General features: G+C 34.5%; 3 protein-coding genes across 9 annotated transcripts in view; 2 read left to right on the top strand and 1 right to left on the bottom strand.

The window, feature by feature from the left end:
- Positions 1 to 192: 192 nt before the first annotated feature.
- LOC132905599 (myeloid differentiation primary response protein MyD88) lies at positions 193 to 2327 on the top strand. The gene is made up of 6 exons (XM_060957080.1): positions 193 to 616; positions 713 to 909; positions 1005 to 1100; positions 1181 to 1308; positions 1373 to 1541; positions 1620 to 2327. The coding sequence occupies exons 1-6, from the start codon at positions 501 to 503 to the stop codon at positions 2201 to 2203; spliced, it is 1290 nt and encodes a 429-aa protein (XP_060813063.1). The 5' UTR covers positions 193 to 500; the 3' UTR covers positions 2204 to 2327.
- Positions 2328 to 2850: 523 nt separating this feature from the next.
- Positions 2851 to 4208, top strand: LOC132905060 (uncharacterized). Its single transcript, XM_060955987.1, has 4 exons — positions 2851 to 2876; positions 3161 to 3217; positions 3314 to 3508; positions 3731 to 4208. Exons 1-4 carry the CDS (start codon positions 2851 to 2853, stop codon positions 3900 to 3902), a joined length of 450 nt encoding a protein of 149 aa, XP_060811970.1. The 3' UTR covers positions 3903 to 4208.
- A 1819-nt stretch (positions 4209 to 6027) lies between these two features.
- The window catches only part of LOC132905557 (NAD(+) hydrolase sarm1), a 140300-nt gene continuing 130245 nt past the window's right edge, over positions 6028 to 16082 (bottom strand). For 6 of the 7 annotated variants that reach the window (XM_060956989.1, XM_060956987.1, XM_060956988.1 and 3 more), the window contains exons 6-11: positions 11801 to 11902; positions 7467 to 9464; positions 7209 to 7375; positions 6766 to 6975; positions 6622 to 6663; positions 6028 to 6196 (exon numbers count right to left, since the gene is read on the bottom strand). In XM_060956989.1, coding sequence (XP_060812972.1) covers positions 6798 to 6975; positions 7209 to 7375; positions 7467 to 9464; positions 11801 to 11902 — 2445 coding nt within the window. In that variant the 3' untranslated portion in view covers positions 6028 to 6196; positions 6622 to 6663; positions 6766 to 6797. The remainder of the gene's footprint in view (positions 6197 to 6621; positions 6664 to 6765; positions 6976 to 7208; positions 7376 to 7466; positions 9465 to 11800; positions 11903 to 16082) is intronic. The other variant, XM_060956985.1, reaches the window with a different exon arrangement.

The following is a 16082-nucleotide window of genomic DNA, read 5'->3' as shown; positions in this document are numbered from 1 at the left end:
TGTCAATATTCCTTGTATTTAAATGTAATTATTTATATCGATAAATCTCTCTCGTACACTGTCCGATCTTTTTTACATAATTAACATATATTTTTTAATCTTTCTTATAAATGTCTTTTACGATTGATTATCACCTTTATTTACTACCTTTCTCTATTTGCAAACAACAACGTTTTCAAGTTTCATTACTGTATTATTACTGTTTGCGGTTTTCATAAAGCAATGAAGAAATAAATTCAATATATTTTTATATTAAATAAAGATTTGAATATTAATTTAAAGTTTTCGATATAATAACCAAATTTTTCTAAAATTAATGTGACAAAATGTTTGATATTTAAATAAATTTCTTTGATTTTATCAAACGTCAAACTTCAATTGGTGATTGAAGAGTTATGTTTCGCGGTACAATCACATAAACAGGTTTGAAACACTATCGCTGAGACTGATTCTTAGAAATCAGTTTTGAGGTTAGATTAACATAACCTAAAACATAAAAAATGACGGTTGAATTATCAGCAGTACCACTTGTTTCTTTATCCGTCCAAAGTAAATGTGTTATTTCGTCATTATTAAATCCTCCGAAAATTTTGCCTTCTGAAAATGGATTACCAAGGTAATTCAGATTTTGTTAATCTGATAAACTCTCTTTCAAAGTTTCAGTTTTTCTGTGTTAACTCTTAATAGTTAACAATTTTTATTAATTTCTCAGAGATTGGAGAGGCCTTGCACACGTTTGCAAATTAGGTGGAGAAATAATACCACTATTGACGTCGCATCCAGATCCAACTGCGTATATTTTAACAGCTTGGCAACAGCAAAAAAAAGATATTACGCTGAAGGATTTACAGACTGTGTTGGAAGAAATTGAACGATGGGATATCTTAGACGATACGTCAAAACTTTTTGGTTTGTACCAATTATAATATGTGATTATATTTTGTTACATATGTATTTGGCTTTAAATCTAAATTTCTTTTCTTCCTATTATATTAATATTACAGAAAAAGATGGTGAAAAATACCTAGAACAATTGCAAAGGTCTCAGACATCGGCTGAAGTAATTTCAAATGACATTGATGAAAAAGTTCTTACTATAGGCAAGTAATATAAAGTATAATGTGATATAGTTAGGTAAAGTAATCAAAAGTTACTAGATAAATATATTATTTTTTAACAGACGATATTCATAGACTAAGACAAGGATTAGAAAATCAATATTACGATGCTTTCTTGTTGTATGCTGATGAAGATGTTAATTGGGCCACTGAAATGTTGGAAAAATTGGAAAATAAATATAACTTGAAGGTAAAGAGATAAAACTAATATTGTGTATGAAAAAATAATAAAATATAAATAAAATGTCTTTCAGCTTTGTGTAAAAGATCGTGATTTAATTGCTGGAGTTACATTCGAACATGAAGCTGTAATGACTCTGATATCAGAACGCTGTAATAGACTAATTGTTTTAATATCAAACAATTTTTTAAAAAGTTCAGCAAACAAATTCTTTTTGAGTTATGCTCAAGCATTAGGCATTGGTAAGTTTTTATATCAATTCATTAAATAATATAGATTGTATGATTTGAATCTCATATTATACTATTTATTCTAATCAGACAAACGACAAAGGAAAGTTATACCATGTTTGTATGAAAAATGCAAATTGCCACCACAGCTACAATATATGTTTGTATTAGATTATAACAGAGTGGGTTTGTATGACTTCTGGGGAAAATTAAGGGACTCTGTACAAGTTGTAAATAAAGTAGAAGAAAATACCAACATTGTTCCTGTGAAAGATTTCAGCAACTTTGATGCGAATAATGAAAGTAAAAAAGATGAAGAAAGTACAAAAGAATCCTTTGAAGTACAAAAACCTCGCCTACAAAATAATAAAGAACTGCTTAATATAAAAGAGAATCCAAACATTCCTGAATTTGACAATGTTCATAAGTTGAAAGATAATGATAATTCGAAAGATAATTTTTTACAATGGACAAAAAAGAAAATACAGTGGTCCAAAAAAGAAAATAATAGAAAGGAGTATGTACCAATCTCAGAGACTATTAGTTTACCATCTATCGGGGATCTGAATACATTGAGTACATCAACAGAGTCAATAGAAAAAAAGAATAAAATAAAATTTATAAATAAATTTGTAAAAAAAGTGCAGTTAAAAAAGATACTTGTTAAATCATAAAAGAACATATCTTATTAATGTACATCTGTTTAATATGTGAAAAACAAAATTTATGTAATTATATTATATTTAGTAATAATGAAGTATATATTTGTTAAGTCTTTAATAAAATGTTTTATTATATTACGTTTATAAAATTTCTTATGCAAAATTGAATATTTTCATTCGCCAATATATCGATTTATCTTAACGTATATTTATATGTGTATGTATGTATGTATAGATATAGATATTATCTACCAAGAGTACCTGTTGCATATCCACGTGCTTGAAAACAACTGTCTTTTGCCTGCATGAGGAACTCTGTATCTAAGTAGGTAAATTGCTGTGTTCATGTTATTGTTAACAGATAAATTAGTCACATAAAAATATGCATACACTGTTTTAATCGAGTCTTTGTTCTGTGGACAGACAGTTAGTAGATTGGATTGGTTTACTACTATTGGTTTACTGCTACAGTAATCATCTAACCATAAATGTTCACTATCTCAAGTAGTAGAATTCCCGCCAATTGTTTTTAATTGTGTTTTTATGTCTTTTTATGACTTAACTTTTAATTTAAGTAAAGTGCAAACAGTCCAATACAGTAAAAAGTATTTAAAACATACATATATAATAATTTAAGTTAAGTTAGTCAAACATTAAAAATGGTACGCCGAAAAGCTGACGCAAGGTTAGTTACAGATATATTGTGTAATTAATATTAGAAACTTCATACAGTAAAATATATTAGATAATGACGATTTTTAATGAAACCTGGACATCTGAAACCGTTTATGATAGTCTGTATGAATTTGATTGTCGAAAAAATTATTGTAAAAAAGTCCCTAAATCGTTTCATTTGAACCTGTCATTTTCAAATGCATGAGATTCACGTGATGTATACGTTATTATAAGCAACATTTTTATGTGAAATATTAACACTTTATGTTAAAATTACGTCATTATAAAATTTAGTGTTATTGTTTTAGATCAATTGACAGTTCGCGAACAGCACGCAGTGATAAATCTAGGGTAAGAATATTTTGAGAAAAACAGTTTCTAATCACAGCATGACTTTATAAATTTAATGTTAATAAAAAACCTTTCTAAATAAATAAATAAGTATAAAACGTTATTATTAATTATTACATACTTTTCTCAGACAGACGTTTTAGTGGACAGACACAAAATTAAAAAGATACAAATTTTGAAAGAAATTCGATATTTCAGAAAAAGTGTAAAATTGCTTATACCAAAACTACCTTTTGCTCGTCTAGTTAAAGAAATTATGGTAGATTTGTTTCCTAGAAGTAATGTAAGCAGGTAAAGTTTATTTATTAATAAATATATATATAATATAATATATATATATATATATATATAATAATATATATAATATTATATATAATAATTATAAAAATATTATATATAATAAATATTATATATATATATAAAATAATATAATATATAAAATAATATATAAATATTTGAATTTTGAAAGTAAATTAAAGATCTCATACTATAAATTTTATAATTTGTACATAGGGTACAACTAGCTGCACTTGAAGCACTGCAAGAAGCTGTTGAAGCATATCTAGTTCAATTCTTTGAAGATTGTGTATTATTGTCACAGCATGGAAAGCGTGTGACTCTTCAAATTCAAGATATGATTTTAATGAGACGACTCAGAGGAAGAGATGATATTATAAATAAATGAAGTAGTTTCGCTATTAGGCTTGATAATTTTATTGTATAGTTATAATATATTTTGTATATATTTTGTTTTTACCTTTTATGAATTGTTTTATTGTATACTTAATAATTTGCATATATATCATTGGATAATACTAATTAATAAAAAAGGGCAAAATAGTATTGATTGTCATATATTATGATTATGTATTAAAATTGGAATATTCTTGACAAATTCACTGTATTCTTATCCGACATAGTATGTCCATGACACTAAGAATTGTGGAGTGTTTGATAACAAATTAAACTTGTAATGGTTTGTTCAATAAAATTTATTTTATGGGAAACAAACTTTTGATAAAATTCTTACGTTTACTTTACGAAACTTTGGTAAAATATACATTTCTTGATTCTTCGGTAGGATCTTAGAATAGTACATATCGAAGCTTCGTAAGGTTCACTTCGTACGGATTTTGTTCGAATTTTCTACGTATGTAACGTAACATCAGTTAAACATGATACAGTAAAAACGGTTATTAAACAATAAAATATAGCGTAACCGGTTGTTACGATAAAATTTCTTTTATTATTTCGTACGGGTTAGCTGCCATCACTCGCAACATTTGTCGCAAATGGAACATTATATTACGATATCCTAAAAAAACCGACTAAAAAATAGTATTACAAATAACAATGCTACCTATCTACGCGTTTATAACATATGTATATCTATAATACAATTTGATAAGGAAATATAAAAGTCACCTGAAAATAAACAGGCTACTCTTTCGTGTTTCTGTATATCTGAGAGAAATCTCGCATGTCGTAATTGTGAATTTCTAAAAAGACACTTTGTAATAGGCACAACATTAATTACATTTTTATGTTGCCTGTCATTGTTCAGAAGCGAAGCTACGACAACTCGCAACTTTACCATGGCGATGCTTTATGACCATTTCTTTATTCGCTGTACATTTTTTAAGTATCGTGTACACTCATGGCTAGTAATAATTTGACTTTCGAAAGACTTTACATAATTTTTTTCTTCTTTTCCTTCTTTTTCTCTATCATCTTAAATATGTACATTCATTACACGATACATCATTGTGTGATACAAAATAGGGAAAGGAAATACTGTTTATCGAGGCGAGTCTGTACATCTCGAAAACAACTTCTAATATAGAATAGGAAAACAGTTTGAACGACGAGCGAATATATACGATATTTGGTTGCGAAACATCGCGTAGCTGGAATCACCAAGCTCGATCAACAATACGTTTATATACTACAATTAATCATCGTAAAATTAAATAACAAGTCTTTGTATCTGACAAAAGTCATTTCCTCATAAAAGATCGCACTTTGTTCACGCATTTATCCATAAAGTTCTTTTTTCGTTTCGGCTCGGCTCCTGTTGGAAGCGAAAGCAACGAGCCCTGCTCCCGTGATTTAGACTTGTATTCGTTCGACGAAATGCTTCCGTCAGAGTCTAGCCCCGCACCACAGCTTTTCGCTTTGAGCAGTGTCGATTTATCGCTTCCCGTTACGACCAATCGTTCCTTCAATTCTGTGTTACTATCACAAGGATCAACGTTCTCTGAACTATCCTGGGAGTCCTTCCCGTCTTCCATGCTCGAAGTCACAGAGGACAACGCTGTATCTACGCTCACGAATCGATTCGGTTTCGGTGGTCGTGTTGGTAAATTTTGTTCCCCTTTGTCGCTGTTCTCCTCGAAACTCGACGATTTTTGCAACTCTTTTTGCTCTACAATATTAACCGATTCCGATTTTACTTCTGCAGCTGTTTTTAATCGCTGCCTAGGAATTGGTATTGGACTTTGATTTCCATTCAATTTTGCTTCCCGATCATTAGACTTGTGAGAATGAACAGTTGGCCCTCTATCTATATTGTTTTGTGCCCCTTCTGGTACAACTTGAAAAAGACTGTTTTCTACTTTAGTATCAGAAAGTCTGTCTAAAATCTCCAGGGATATTCTGGAGTCAATCTCGCTCTCGTTGCCTGACTTCGATGATTCTCCAGTCTTCTTTTCTGGCACTATATCTTCATCTAACAAACCATCCAAGCTTCTGGACCTTGGTCTCGCCTGTGCTTCTGGCTCTCTAACAGGAGAAATCGATTTCTTCTCATCTTGATCTAACAGTTCCAGCGAACGAGATCTGGTGGACGGAGAAGGGGGATGTCGTGGAGGTCTTCGTGGCACTGGACTTCCTCCAGGCTGCGTATGGGTGAACTTCAATCGCGGAGACGTAGGCGGTAAACCCATTAACCAACGGGACGGACTTGACGATTTTCTAAGCCTGCAATGAGAGTAGAAATAGTAGTGGATTCTAATTGTGTGGACTAGTAAATAAGAACAATTATTTTGATACAGTCACAAGTACAACAATCATGCAGCTCTATAGTTTTATTATTTTAAGGCACAAGATTGACATATATGAAATATTGCTTCGTTCTTCGATTATACACATATCATTGGTTCATCTTACAATGATTTCTTTAATTATTATTATATATTTAAATATGATATGAATACAAATTTTGTTGTTGTAAAGGAATCATTTTAAGATAAAACACATTGAAATATCTAGTACACTTCATGGCTATATAAATAATAAAAATTAAAATACACAATAATAATAGAAAAAAAAGCGGACTATGTAAAGAACAAGCCGATAAGACATCAGTTACAACATAAATGTAAGATTAAATTTCCTCGACTGACCTAGACGTGATTGATTGTCTTTAGCGTGATTGTTAATCCTGGCTGCATAGAAATAAAAGAATTGTGTTAGAATTAATGCACTCCAAAATTTAGTGAGAGTTTAATCCTCTAGATGAATATTACTTTTGTGAAAAGGATAGATACCTGCTCGGTATGGCTGTGGGCGGGCCCTCTAGTCAATCTCGCCCTCCTGTCGAGTCTTTGTCACTGCCCCTGCTTTCATTACTGTGCATACGTTGATAGTTCGGTGGCTGTCTTATGGTTGTGTTACCCGGTGTGTTTGGCTGCGTCACGTCCTTGGGCGCGATGCTTCTTGGGATATCTGATCTTACTGGTATTTCGCCTCGCATAAACCTGGCAACCAAATTTTTATTTTTGAGAAAATCTTCGGTATATGTTCAGATCCGAGATTGCAGGAACTTCAATAAAAAAGAAGAAAAAGAGCAAATTATGTATAGTAAAGAAAGTTTGATATTTTTAAAATATAATGATTTATTATTTCAGACATAAAGAGTTTAATTTTGTAAGCATGAAAAAGTTGGGTGTCTTTTTTTAACTTTTATGTGTTAATAAATGTTTATGATTACCTTTCTAGTTTGTCTACGCAGGCATCTTGGTAATCATGGATCCATCGTACACCATTAAAATGACAAACTGCTCGCATATCTTCAGGGAGTTCTTCAGGCTCTGGCCACTGGAAGTTGTCTATGATAGGAATTATATTACATTGTGATTGTAGAGCTGCTACAATCTCCTGTAAACACCATTAATGTCATATAAGCCACTTTTCTAATAATATCAGCAAGTATACCATTTCATAAAAACAAATTGAATCAATAACTTACCCTATGAACCCAGTCTTTGCATTCACTGTCCTGTATACACCTTTCCAAAGCCTTGGGCGTCAGCACAAGGAGGAAGTGTTTTGCCTGTCTGATGCTTTGCAGCAGGTTATTGTCGAATTTGCCGGCTTCTAACCTTTCAACATCAATGAACACAGAGAAGCCTCTCAGTTGCAAGTGGACTTTCAATAAACTGGCTAACTGGGATCCATTAGATCTTCTATAACTAACAAACACGTCCAAGGATTTATCCGGTGATTCATCCTCCGAAGAACCCAACTGATTGTGCTGCATATTCTTAATAGCATCTAATATCCTCAACCTATGGATGCTATTCGCGATGCCACACTCTGTCAGTAACTGATCTTCAGACAAATTCCTGATGGAGTCTTTGTCAACGCCAGCATTAAGCATGCTGTATGTGTAGATCGAGAACTCCTGACCAATTGATTGCAAGAAACTATTTAAGTTCCCCGTGTCTCTACTGCTATAATCAGCCATTTTTTTTAAGTTCTGTAATTCTCTGGTAAACCTTCTCCTCCTGATACCATTTGTTAAACCAATATCTTCTTTGAGATTCTCTTCTGTCAGCTGCAACAATAAATCACCATCCACTCTACTTTCCACAAAGTTCTGTGCACATTCCGCGAATCCGATCTGCTTTACCCACTCTCTGACATCTTCGGTAGACCAGAGAGGTACCTGTTGGCTGAGTTTATGAGGAATCTCCTCCCCAATTAAACGCAATGCCTGCGCCGCGTACTTGGAAGCAATCGCATTAGGACAACTAGCTACTTTCTTTAACGGTTCAATGGCTCCTATCGCACGGAAGATCTCCGTGTTGCCCTGTTGTTTTTTGATACCAGCCTCCATGCAGAAATGGAAAGCTGCCAGATTCCTAGCTTCCTCTCTTTTTGAGCTTAGTACTGGTACCAGCCTCTCAAGCCAATTTTTACTCTGACCATGTGCATGTGCTAGGTTCGACTTGGCGAATTCATAGGGATTATGTGAGGTTACAAATGGTTCAACTAGATCCAATGTACCAGACTTTAACACTGCAGCTTCTATTTCCTTATTAGCTACTAATACAGCAATCGCCAGACAAGCATAGTACTTAATGTTGTCGTCATTGTGGAAAGCTAGTGGAAACAGCCACATAGGCACTTTTCTCTTGATCATAGCTTCCTGATTTTCTGCACCACCATATAGAGACAGATTGGCGAGAGCACCAGCACAGTGTCTCAACGTTTCAATGTCGTTCTTTCTACATTCGAATAGAACAGCATCTAGACCACCTAGCCTGATCACATCGCTGCAGGTCCCTTCGCTATGTTTAAACAGGTGTTCCAAGATTCCAGTGCCTACTCTCGAATGATCCACCGAATTAGCATTCTTTGTGCATACACAGGCAACGTTCACAACCTTCTCTAAACCGTGTTCCACTACGTGTGCCCTGTTCTCTGTGGTCAGACACTGTTCTAATAATCTGGCCGAAGAAAACTGTAATTCATTATCGCTGGCTATACAGTTGGACATTAACAAATCAAGACCACCTCTCGTTCTAAGGGTGTTACATAGGGTGTAACCTAATTCGTGACCATGAGTAGGTACAGCCCACGCTTTTCTAATGATTTCGTTCACTCTGTTTAATAACAACGGTGCCTTGCCACTTTTACAATCGTTGGCTTTTAGACGTTCCACGAAATTGTCTAGGAAATTAGAGTATTTGGCGATGGCTCGATCGACGTCCTGGGGATTCGATTTTGAGCATAGAAGGTCTAAATCGTCCAGAGGTAGAGAAAGAAGTTCGTCTTCAGCCGGCCTCATGCCGTTCATCAGTTGATTCACTGCACTCGCTGCGCTGATCATTGAAGATTTTGAGGTGACTCCTTTAGCGATTGTGATACTTGACTGCGAACTTGCTGCAGAAATGTGTTTCTCGTGGTTAAAGATCCCGGTTGAAGTGACTGTTTGTCTTTGTTGTTGTGCTGCCATAGCTTTCTGAAATGGAAAAAGATAATCCCTCTTAGAATTGTTAAAGTTGTTTAAGAAGTTTCAAAATTGCAATGAAATTGTGAATACAATTTTTCTCTATTTTTCTCCTAATTCGTAAATAATAACGACGAATGTAAACCTTTTACCAAAAAGATTGTAAATATCTTTTTTCGTCATTTTTCTTATAACTTGTGGAAATTTTGAATATAAAAAGAACATAATTCGTCTTTCCTCTTTTTAAACCCTAAAGGGTAAAACAAACTCTTTAAATACGACTGAAAGAAATGGAAAGTTCTCCGAAAGTTTTAATATAGATGAATCATTCTTGGTCGTACGAATCATCAGACGCAAAGGACATCGTCAATCTTTAGAGTAAGCGTTTTAGGTTGGCGCTGAACACGCCGTAACTTGGTGTCACAGAGAATTATCACTACTGTGCCACGTCCGCTCCCCGTATTTTTATTATTTCTGTATCGCTACGTAACGCATTAAGCACGAGGAACATCCCAAACTTTTCCACTACTCTTCCTTCTCTATTATCGTTGATTAAACGCTAATCTACATCATCTTCGACTTAAGTCGATTGTTTAGAATCCACGCCAAATATCACGCTCTATTTCTGTCATAATTATCAAATATTGGTTTAACGTGTTCTGTATCACGCGGTTTATTCAATAATCAGAAGAGTTTAAAGTGAAGCTTTTGGATTAGATAAAGAAAAGATACTCTCTGATATATATATTTTCAGTTTAATTAGATACTATCAGACATATTTGCTAGATTTTTCTAGCAGATACTTTACACGTTTCTACTTGTTTTCAATTGATTTAAGCTCGACGTTATTTATCCTATTCTATTTATCTCACGATTTTCGATAAAACAGTTCACCGAAAAAATTAACAAAACAACAAAATACGACGACGATAAAAGTCTATTTCTCTTTAAGAAACTTTTCTTTAAAAGATTCTCCAAATCTACGAAAAAGATCTCCAAAGTTTCAAAGCATACCACTTTTTAAGAATTATCTTGTAATGAAAGCTCTAAGAGGCCTCAAATTCTTCTGAAACGCTCGCTCGTTCTTTAAGGACCGTTTAGCGACGTATGAGCTACAAGACAATTTGAATCATGCTGTTTTGTTCGGAGTATCAACATTGTTAGGATATACATAATGTAATAATAAATAAACTCTGGGCAATACAATGTCACCGCTACGTGCAACCGACGAACAAAGACAAATTAAAATTTTCCGGTACTCCCCCGGACCAGTATAAGTAAACGAACGCGATCGTAAGGTAACCAGTTTTCAGTTTCAGTCTCGAGCGATTTTAATAGCGATCGATACACAGTCTTTAGCGAATCAGTTAGTACCGAGTGTCTTAGCGAATTTTCTCTGTATTTATTAATTATTTTTAAATATATTCGATGGTTTCAACATCAGTTATCTCGTCATTCAAACCACCCGATCAACCATCCTCTACAAGCGTATCGAGTCAAACTAATAATCAACACGAAGAAAAAGATTCGAAGAAGATTCGAAGAAAGAATTACGAGAAAACTGAGAACAACGGCTACCAATCTCGAGTCGAGGCTACACTTCCGCAGCATAGCAGCGGATTGCATCGTCTTCCGAGACACGGTGTCAAGCTACCGGTCGGGAAATCGAGAAACACTGAATGCTGACGCAAGTTGGTCACTGTTTAAATTCGCAAATCCCACTTTTCACGACGGAGATGACGGCGTATAAATTTACGAGGAACGTCAGGACGCGCCTCTAGTCTACACATGTGCCAAATAGTATAACGGAGGATAAATATATTGGCTGTTGAACGGCACAGGACTCGTGCTTTTCGAATGTTTGCTTGGTGGCTGGCCAAACACAAACGATTCTACTTGATGGTGACCATCGAATATTTCGACGTTTCTTAGTATCGTGGGATATTTATTACGTGCGATTCTTTTTTAACGTTTATGTAGTACGAAATACCGAGTTCTTGGAACGGAGGAATTTTTGTGAGTAACGTTAATTTTTCTTTCTTTTTTCTTGTTTCTCTTTTAGATATTCTCTGTATCGCCTAGCACGACTGGACGTTAATGTTAACGTTTACGTTTTGAAACAGAAACACGACTACCTATAACATTGATCGATGCTTTTCGTATTACTTTAATTCTAATTAATTATATATATAACGTACTTAGGAACGTATTAATCGAATTATCGAGTTAGTTGGTTCTTGGTAATATCTGTGAATGATTTTTCTTTTTATTCCAATTTTTGAACTTCGTACGCCGAGATATGATTGTTAAGGAGTGTTGCTGTTATTTTCTGTTTTTCTTTCTCTTACTTTCTCCGAACTGAAGGAATCGCTCTGTAGTTTCATCGTGGATGCAGCCATGTTATTGCTTTCCTGGTGCGACAGGTCGCCAGCTTTTAAGCTTCTTTGTTCCTGCAACAAACAGAAGCATGGGTTTGTATTATATAATACTTTTACGAGCTCTAGAGTCACGAGCAGCATAAAATCATCCTTCAACGACCTACGTGAAGATAACGTTTCAAAATTATTTTAACAACCTACGTGAAGATAACGTTTCAAAACTATTTCAACGACGATACAAACGTTTAAAAATATCGCTAGCATTTTTCAATTTACTGCAAGATTGTTTCGAAGAGGAAAGGGAACGTGGAAAGATACTTTGAGAAAGCGTAGCCTTGAAATATTTCATCGAGTAAACAACTAAATAAAAATACACTACAGATCTTTTACAAATTATATTATTGTCATAGTTATACATCACAGAGGTATAAACCCTTACAACGAAGAACAAAACTTAATGCTAGCAAGAAGAATAAAACGTAATTCGTAATTTAGCAATTGGATTAAATTCCACCGAAAATAGCAAGTTCCACGTAATAGAGTGCATATTTGCAGAAAATCGATGCTTAAAAATACTTCTAGGAAATCCAACCAAAGCTTCGAGTTCGTGTTTGCCAAATCATTTCGAATCGAGAGGGAACCTCCAAACATCGCGAGATCTCAGTATACAAAAACAAAAGCGTGAAACAGGTTCGGCAAAAGTCGTCAGTGAGTGAAATTCCAAAAACATTCCGAGCATATTTCACATAAAGTTGCGAAACAGTATCGAGGAACTTCAAAGAACTGGAGAATATTTCGTGTAAACGTGTCGATGATAGGGTGTAATTTTAACGGACTGCAGACACGAATATTTAATATCGAGACGCGTGTTGCAAGGAATTAGCGCGACATCGAAGATCCACTTACTGCGAGTTGGCTAATAACGATGCTAATTCGCGGATGAGATCCGATAACATCGGAACGCGAGCCACAATTGCGCCACTGTGACTTCCAAGTAGCAGCTGATTTCCATCGTTTTATCGTGACGGCGAGAGAACTCTTATTAATCGAGACGCTTCTCAGCTCTTGTCGAGTCTACTGGACGAAACTTCTTTCGCGCAATTATCGTTGCGAAAACGTCTCGTTGAGACTGAGACTACATGATCCGATTCTTAGTGATGCATAGTGGGACGATAACGCAGATAAAAATTTTAATCGTGGTCTTTTTATACCTATAGATAGATTTTTTATGCATGAGAATTATGCAGATATCGATATTAATAAAATAATAATTATGCAAATTGTGCGAAATATTTTTGATAAATTCAACGGCGCAGAAATTTATAGAATGCATACCTATAATAGGTATATTAAAATATATAAAATTTTCGAAAGTGGAGGGAGTACTGGTTCTCTTTATAGAAGTATAAGATTGCATAAAAATCTGTAATATATTTTTAAGCGTTAATGTTTATGCAAATTTACATTTTCATGAATATCATTGGCGAAGTAGAAGGTAGATAGAGACTTGTTTCATCCCTTGGTAGATGCTGTAGCAGGCATTTTTCTTTGGACATTTTGTGCATTTTTGCATATTTAAATCGTTTTTAATCAGGACTTAGATCGATATTATTTTTGAGTATTGTCGAATAAGAAATCGTTGCAAGCTTTTAGATTTTTTTTTGCTTCAACCACAATTTCAGAAGATAAGTAAAACACTATAATGTGAATAAATATTTTTGAATGAATGAAATTCTTTCATGAATAATTAATCAGAATGTCCAACATTCGTACATGCGTGTATTATATTTTTGTGAAAAATAAAACAGATATTTCATTCTAGTCTTCGTAAATTATTTATGAAAAGATTACTATTTTAACAACGTTATTGTGGGGACGAACCTTTAAAAAAATATAATGTTTCTCGTTCCACTGTCTGGCAATCCGAAGAGTATCGTGTTTCTAATTATGCGTTTGTTCTTTGGAATATTCAATTTATATTAAGTTTCTTCTATACGAAAATGTGCAAGAGCGATTGGAAACCTTTCGGATCAAACATCGGTAAGCGTCGACACGAAAAACGTTCTGCAAATATTGCCCCTTGATCTCAATGCCACTTGCTATCTCGTCTAGATTACTAATCATACTTTCATCGAGGAAAATCAATACGCAGCTTCATCGGATAACATATGAATTCCAATAAAATCGAGAAAGTTTCCAATAAATACAACGATTAACGCGAACCGTCCAACTTCTTAAGTTTCCATCATCGTTGCGAAATATAACACAAAATGAAGGAAGGTCCTTCGAGTTAACACCAATAGGAAAAGAAAAAACACTTAGCAACCGATCACAAAAAACTAAGAAAAATTCCGAACACCGGTAAATACAACGATTGACGTAAATTTTCAGCCTGCGTCAACATCAGCAGACATAAAACAAAATAGAAAAATTCTTCAACTTAACAACACCAATCTGTCAAGACGCACTTAACAATTATTATTCACTAAAAAAAAAAAAAAAAAAAAAAAATTCAAAAAGATTCAAGTACCAATAAATATGAAATTGAAACGATGGTCAAGCGTCGAAGAAACGCTGTCCAACGAGCATCGAGGCGGAAAACCTCGGGGACGAGCTTCCGCGACACAGTTCCATAACAGTCTGGTCCGTCGAAAGCTCATCGGCCGCGGCTCGACCACTCCGCGCGCGCTCCGGCTTCTGACGTATTTCTCTAAATATAATCCGAGCGTATCGTCACGAGGCCGGCCAGCGTCGTTCTCCGTGTTTCGTTCGTCCCTGCCACCTTACGCGCGAACACGAGTCCCCACGTGCCACCATCGTCTTATCATCTGTTTCTTGGACTTTAAAGCGCGATTTCATCGAGAAATCGCGAATAATTAATAATTAGTTGTATTTGGAAGATTTTCTCCAAGTGGAATTGTAACTTCTGACGGTTTTGGATCAGCGTTTAAGCGACATGATTCAAGGGTTGAACGACGGATATTTAATGAATTTTTGGTAAATACGACGTATTACAATAAGAAAGAGAGCCGAGGAGAAATTTTGATGATTCATAATTATATCATACGACATTATACGATCGTTTCGATTCTTACGAAAAAGCAACGTAGCTTGCGATGGTTTTGGATTGCTGTAAAGCAAATAATTGCATGGTCATCGTTAAAAATTACTCTGGAGAAGATTCGTTTGGTTCTTCCAATCTTTAGAAGATTCTCTCGAAATAGTATCATAATTTGTTACTTTTATTTGAATTGGTGTAAAGAGCCGTGACTTAATTGAATGGCGGATACAGTGAATTACAACGTGATATTTAGTCGAACAATGATTACGTACAATCCTTTTGTGTAAGTTTCAATTAATGTGGACGGATATGTAGATACATTGCTAGGGTAAAAATGCGGATATGAAGATCGTGACGCTTGAACGAGCAAGTCGAATGAATAAGTTGGTTATAACAATAGAATTATTGATAAGCAGTGAGATAATAGATCGTGGACTTGTTTATCGACTCATAAATAATTTGTAAATTCAGAAACGCGACATTCTCTCTTTTTATAACCCAAGATGTAGTCACAACTTGGCATAGGAGGGTTGTGGTGAACAAATTTGCACGTCTCTCTTTATCGCTTTCTACCGTTGGATCGTATCGCTGAATTTGCCGAAGCCGATCATCCGAGAGGACAATTTTTCGCGCTTCGTTAAAAATCACGAGGTTTCTGTTATATTATTCGCAGAAGCGCGAACTCGCTGAATTAGAATAGCCACGCGCGGGTAAATAAATTCGACAAATTTAAATGTTCTCGTCCGGCCATCCGCCTGCAGATATTTCTACGATCGTTTACGTCAGCTACACGCGACTTTCAAATAGCTGGCTCGAGTGAAAATAAATGTCACTTGGTTCACCGAAACATTCATCGACCATCGTTGAATTATGGTGGTCGGATTAAGTTGGAAATTTACAGTTGTGTACTTGGTATCGTGTTGATTTGATAAAACGAAGAAGAAATACATATTGTATCTTCGAAGGAAATAATGGAAAGATTCGCACGAAAGTTTATGAGACTTTGTAGTCGAAATTAAGTTGAAAATTCAATAGCGATAAATACGCAGATTTTATAAATATATATTTTATAAATATCGACTGTAATGGCTGCAAGATGAGTTAGAAAACGAAGAAAAAGATAACGGTTTTAGGTTGGAAGAAAATGTTGGAAACATACGTAGAATAAGGAACGTGTCATTTCGCGTGATT

Source organism: Bombus pascuorum, chromosome 3 (assembly GCF_905332965.1).
Source record: "Bombus pascuorum chromosome 3, iyBomPasc1.1, whole genome shotgun sequence".
NCBI classification, from domain to species: Eukaryota; Metazoa; Arthropoda; class Insecta; order Hymenoptera; family Apidae; genus Bombus; species Bombus pascuorum.
The sequence above is the reverse complement of the archived record's forward strand: the minus strand, read 5'-3'. Positions and strand labels throughout refer to the sequence as shown.

Bases quoted from the DNA above. Each gene is read 5' to 3' on its own strand.
- LOC132905599 (XM_060957080.1), top strand. From the start codon at position 501: ATGACGGTTGAATTATCAGCAGTACCACTTGTTTCTTTATCCGTCCAA. The intron at 1,101-1,180 runs GCAAGTAATATA...ATTTTTTAACAG, and splicing joins TGAAAAAGTTCTTACTATAG to ACGATATTCATAGACTAAGA. The intron at 1,542-1,619 runs GTAAGTTTTTAT...TATTCTAATCAG, and splicing joins TGCTCAAGCATTAGGCATTG to ACAAACGACAAAGGAAAGTT.
- LOC132905060 (XM_060955987.1), top strand. From the start codon at position 2,851: ATGGTACGCCGAAAAGCTGACGCAAG. The intron at 2,877-3,160 runs GTTAGTTACAGA...TATAAAATTTAG, and splicing joins CGCCGAAAAGCTGACGCAAG to TGTTATTGTTTTAGATCAAT. The intron at 3,509-3,730 runs GTAAAGTTTATT...ATTTGTACATAG, and splicing joins CCTAGAAGTAATGTAAGCAG to GGTACAACTAGCTGCACTTG.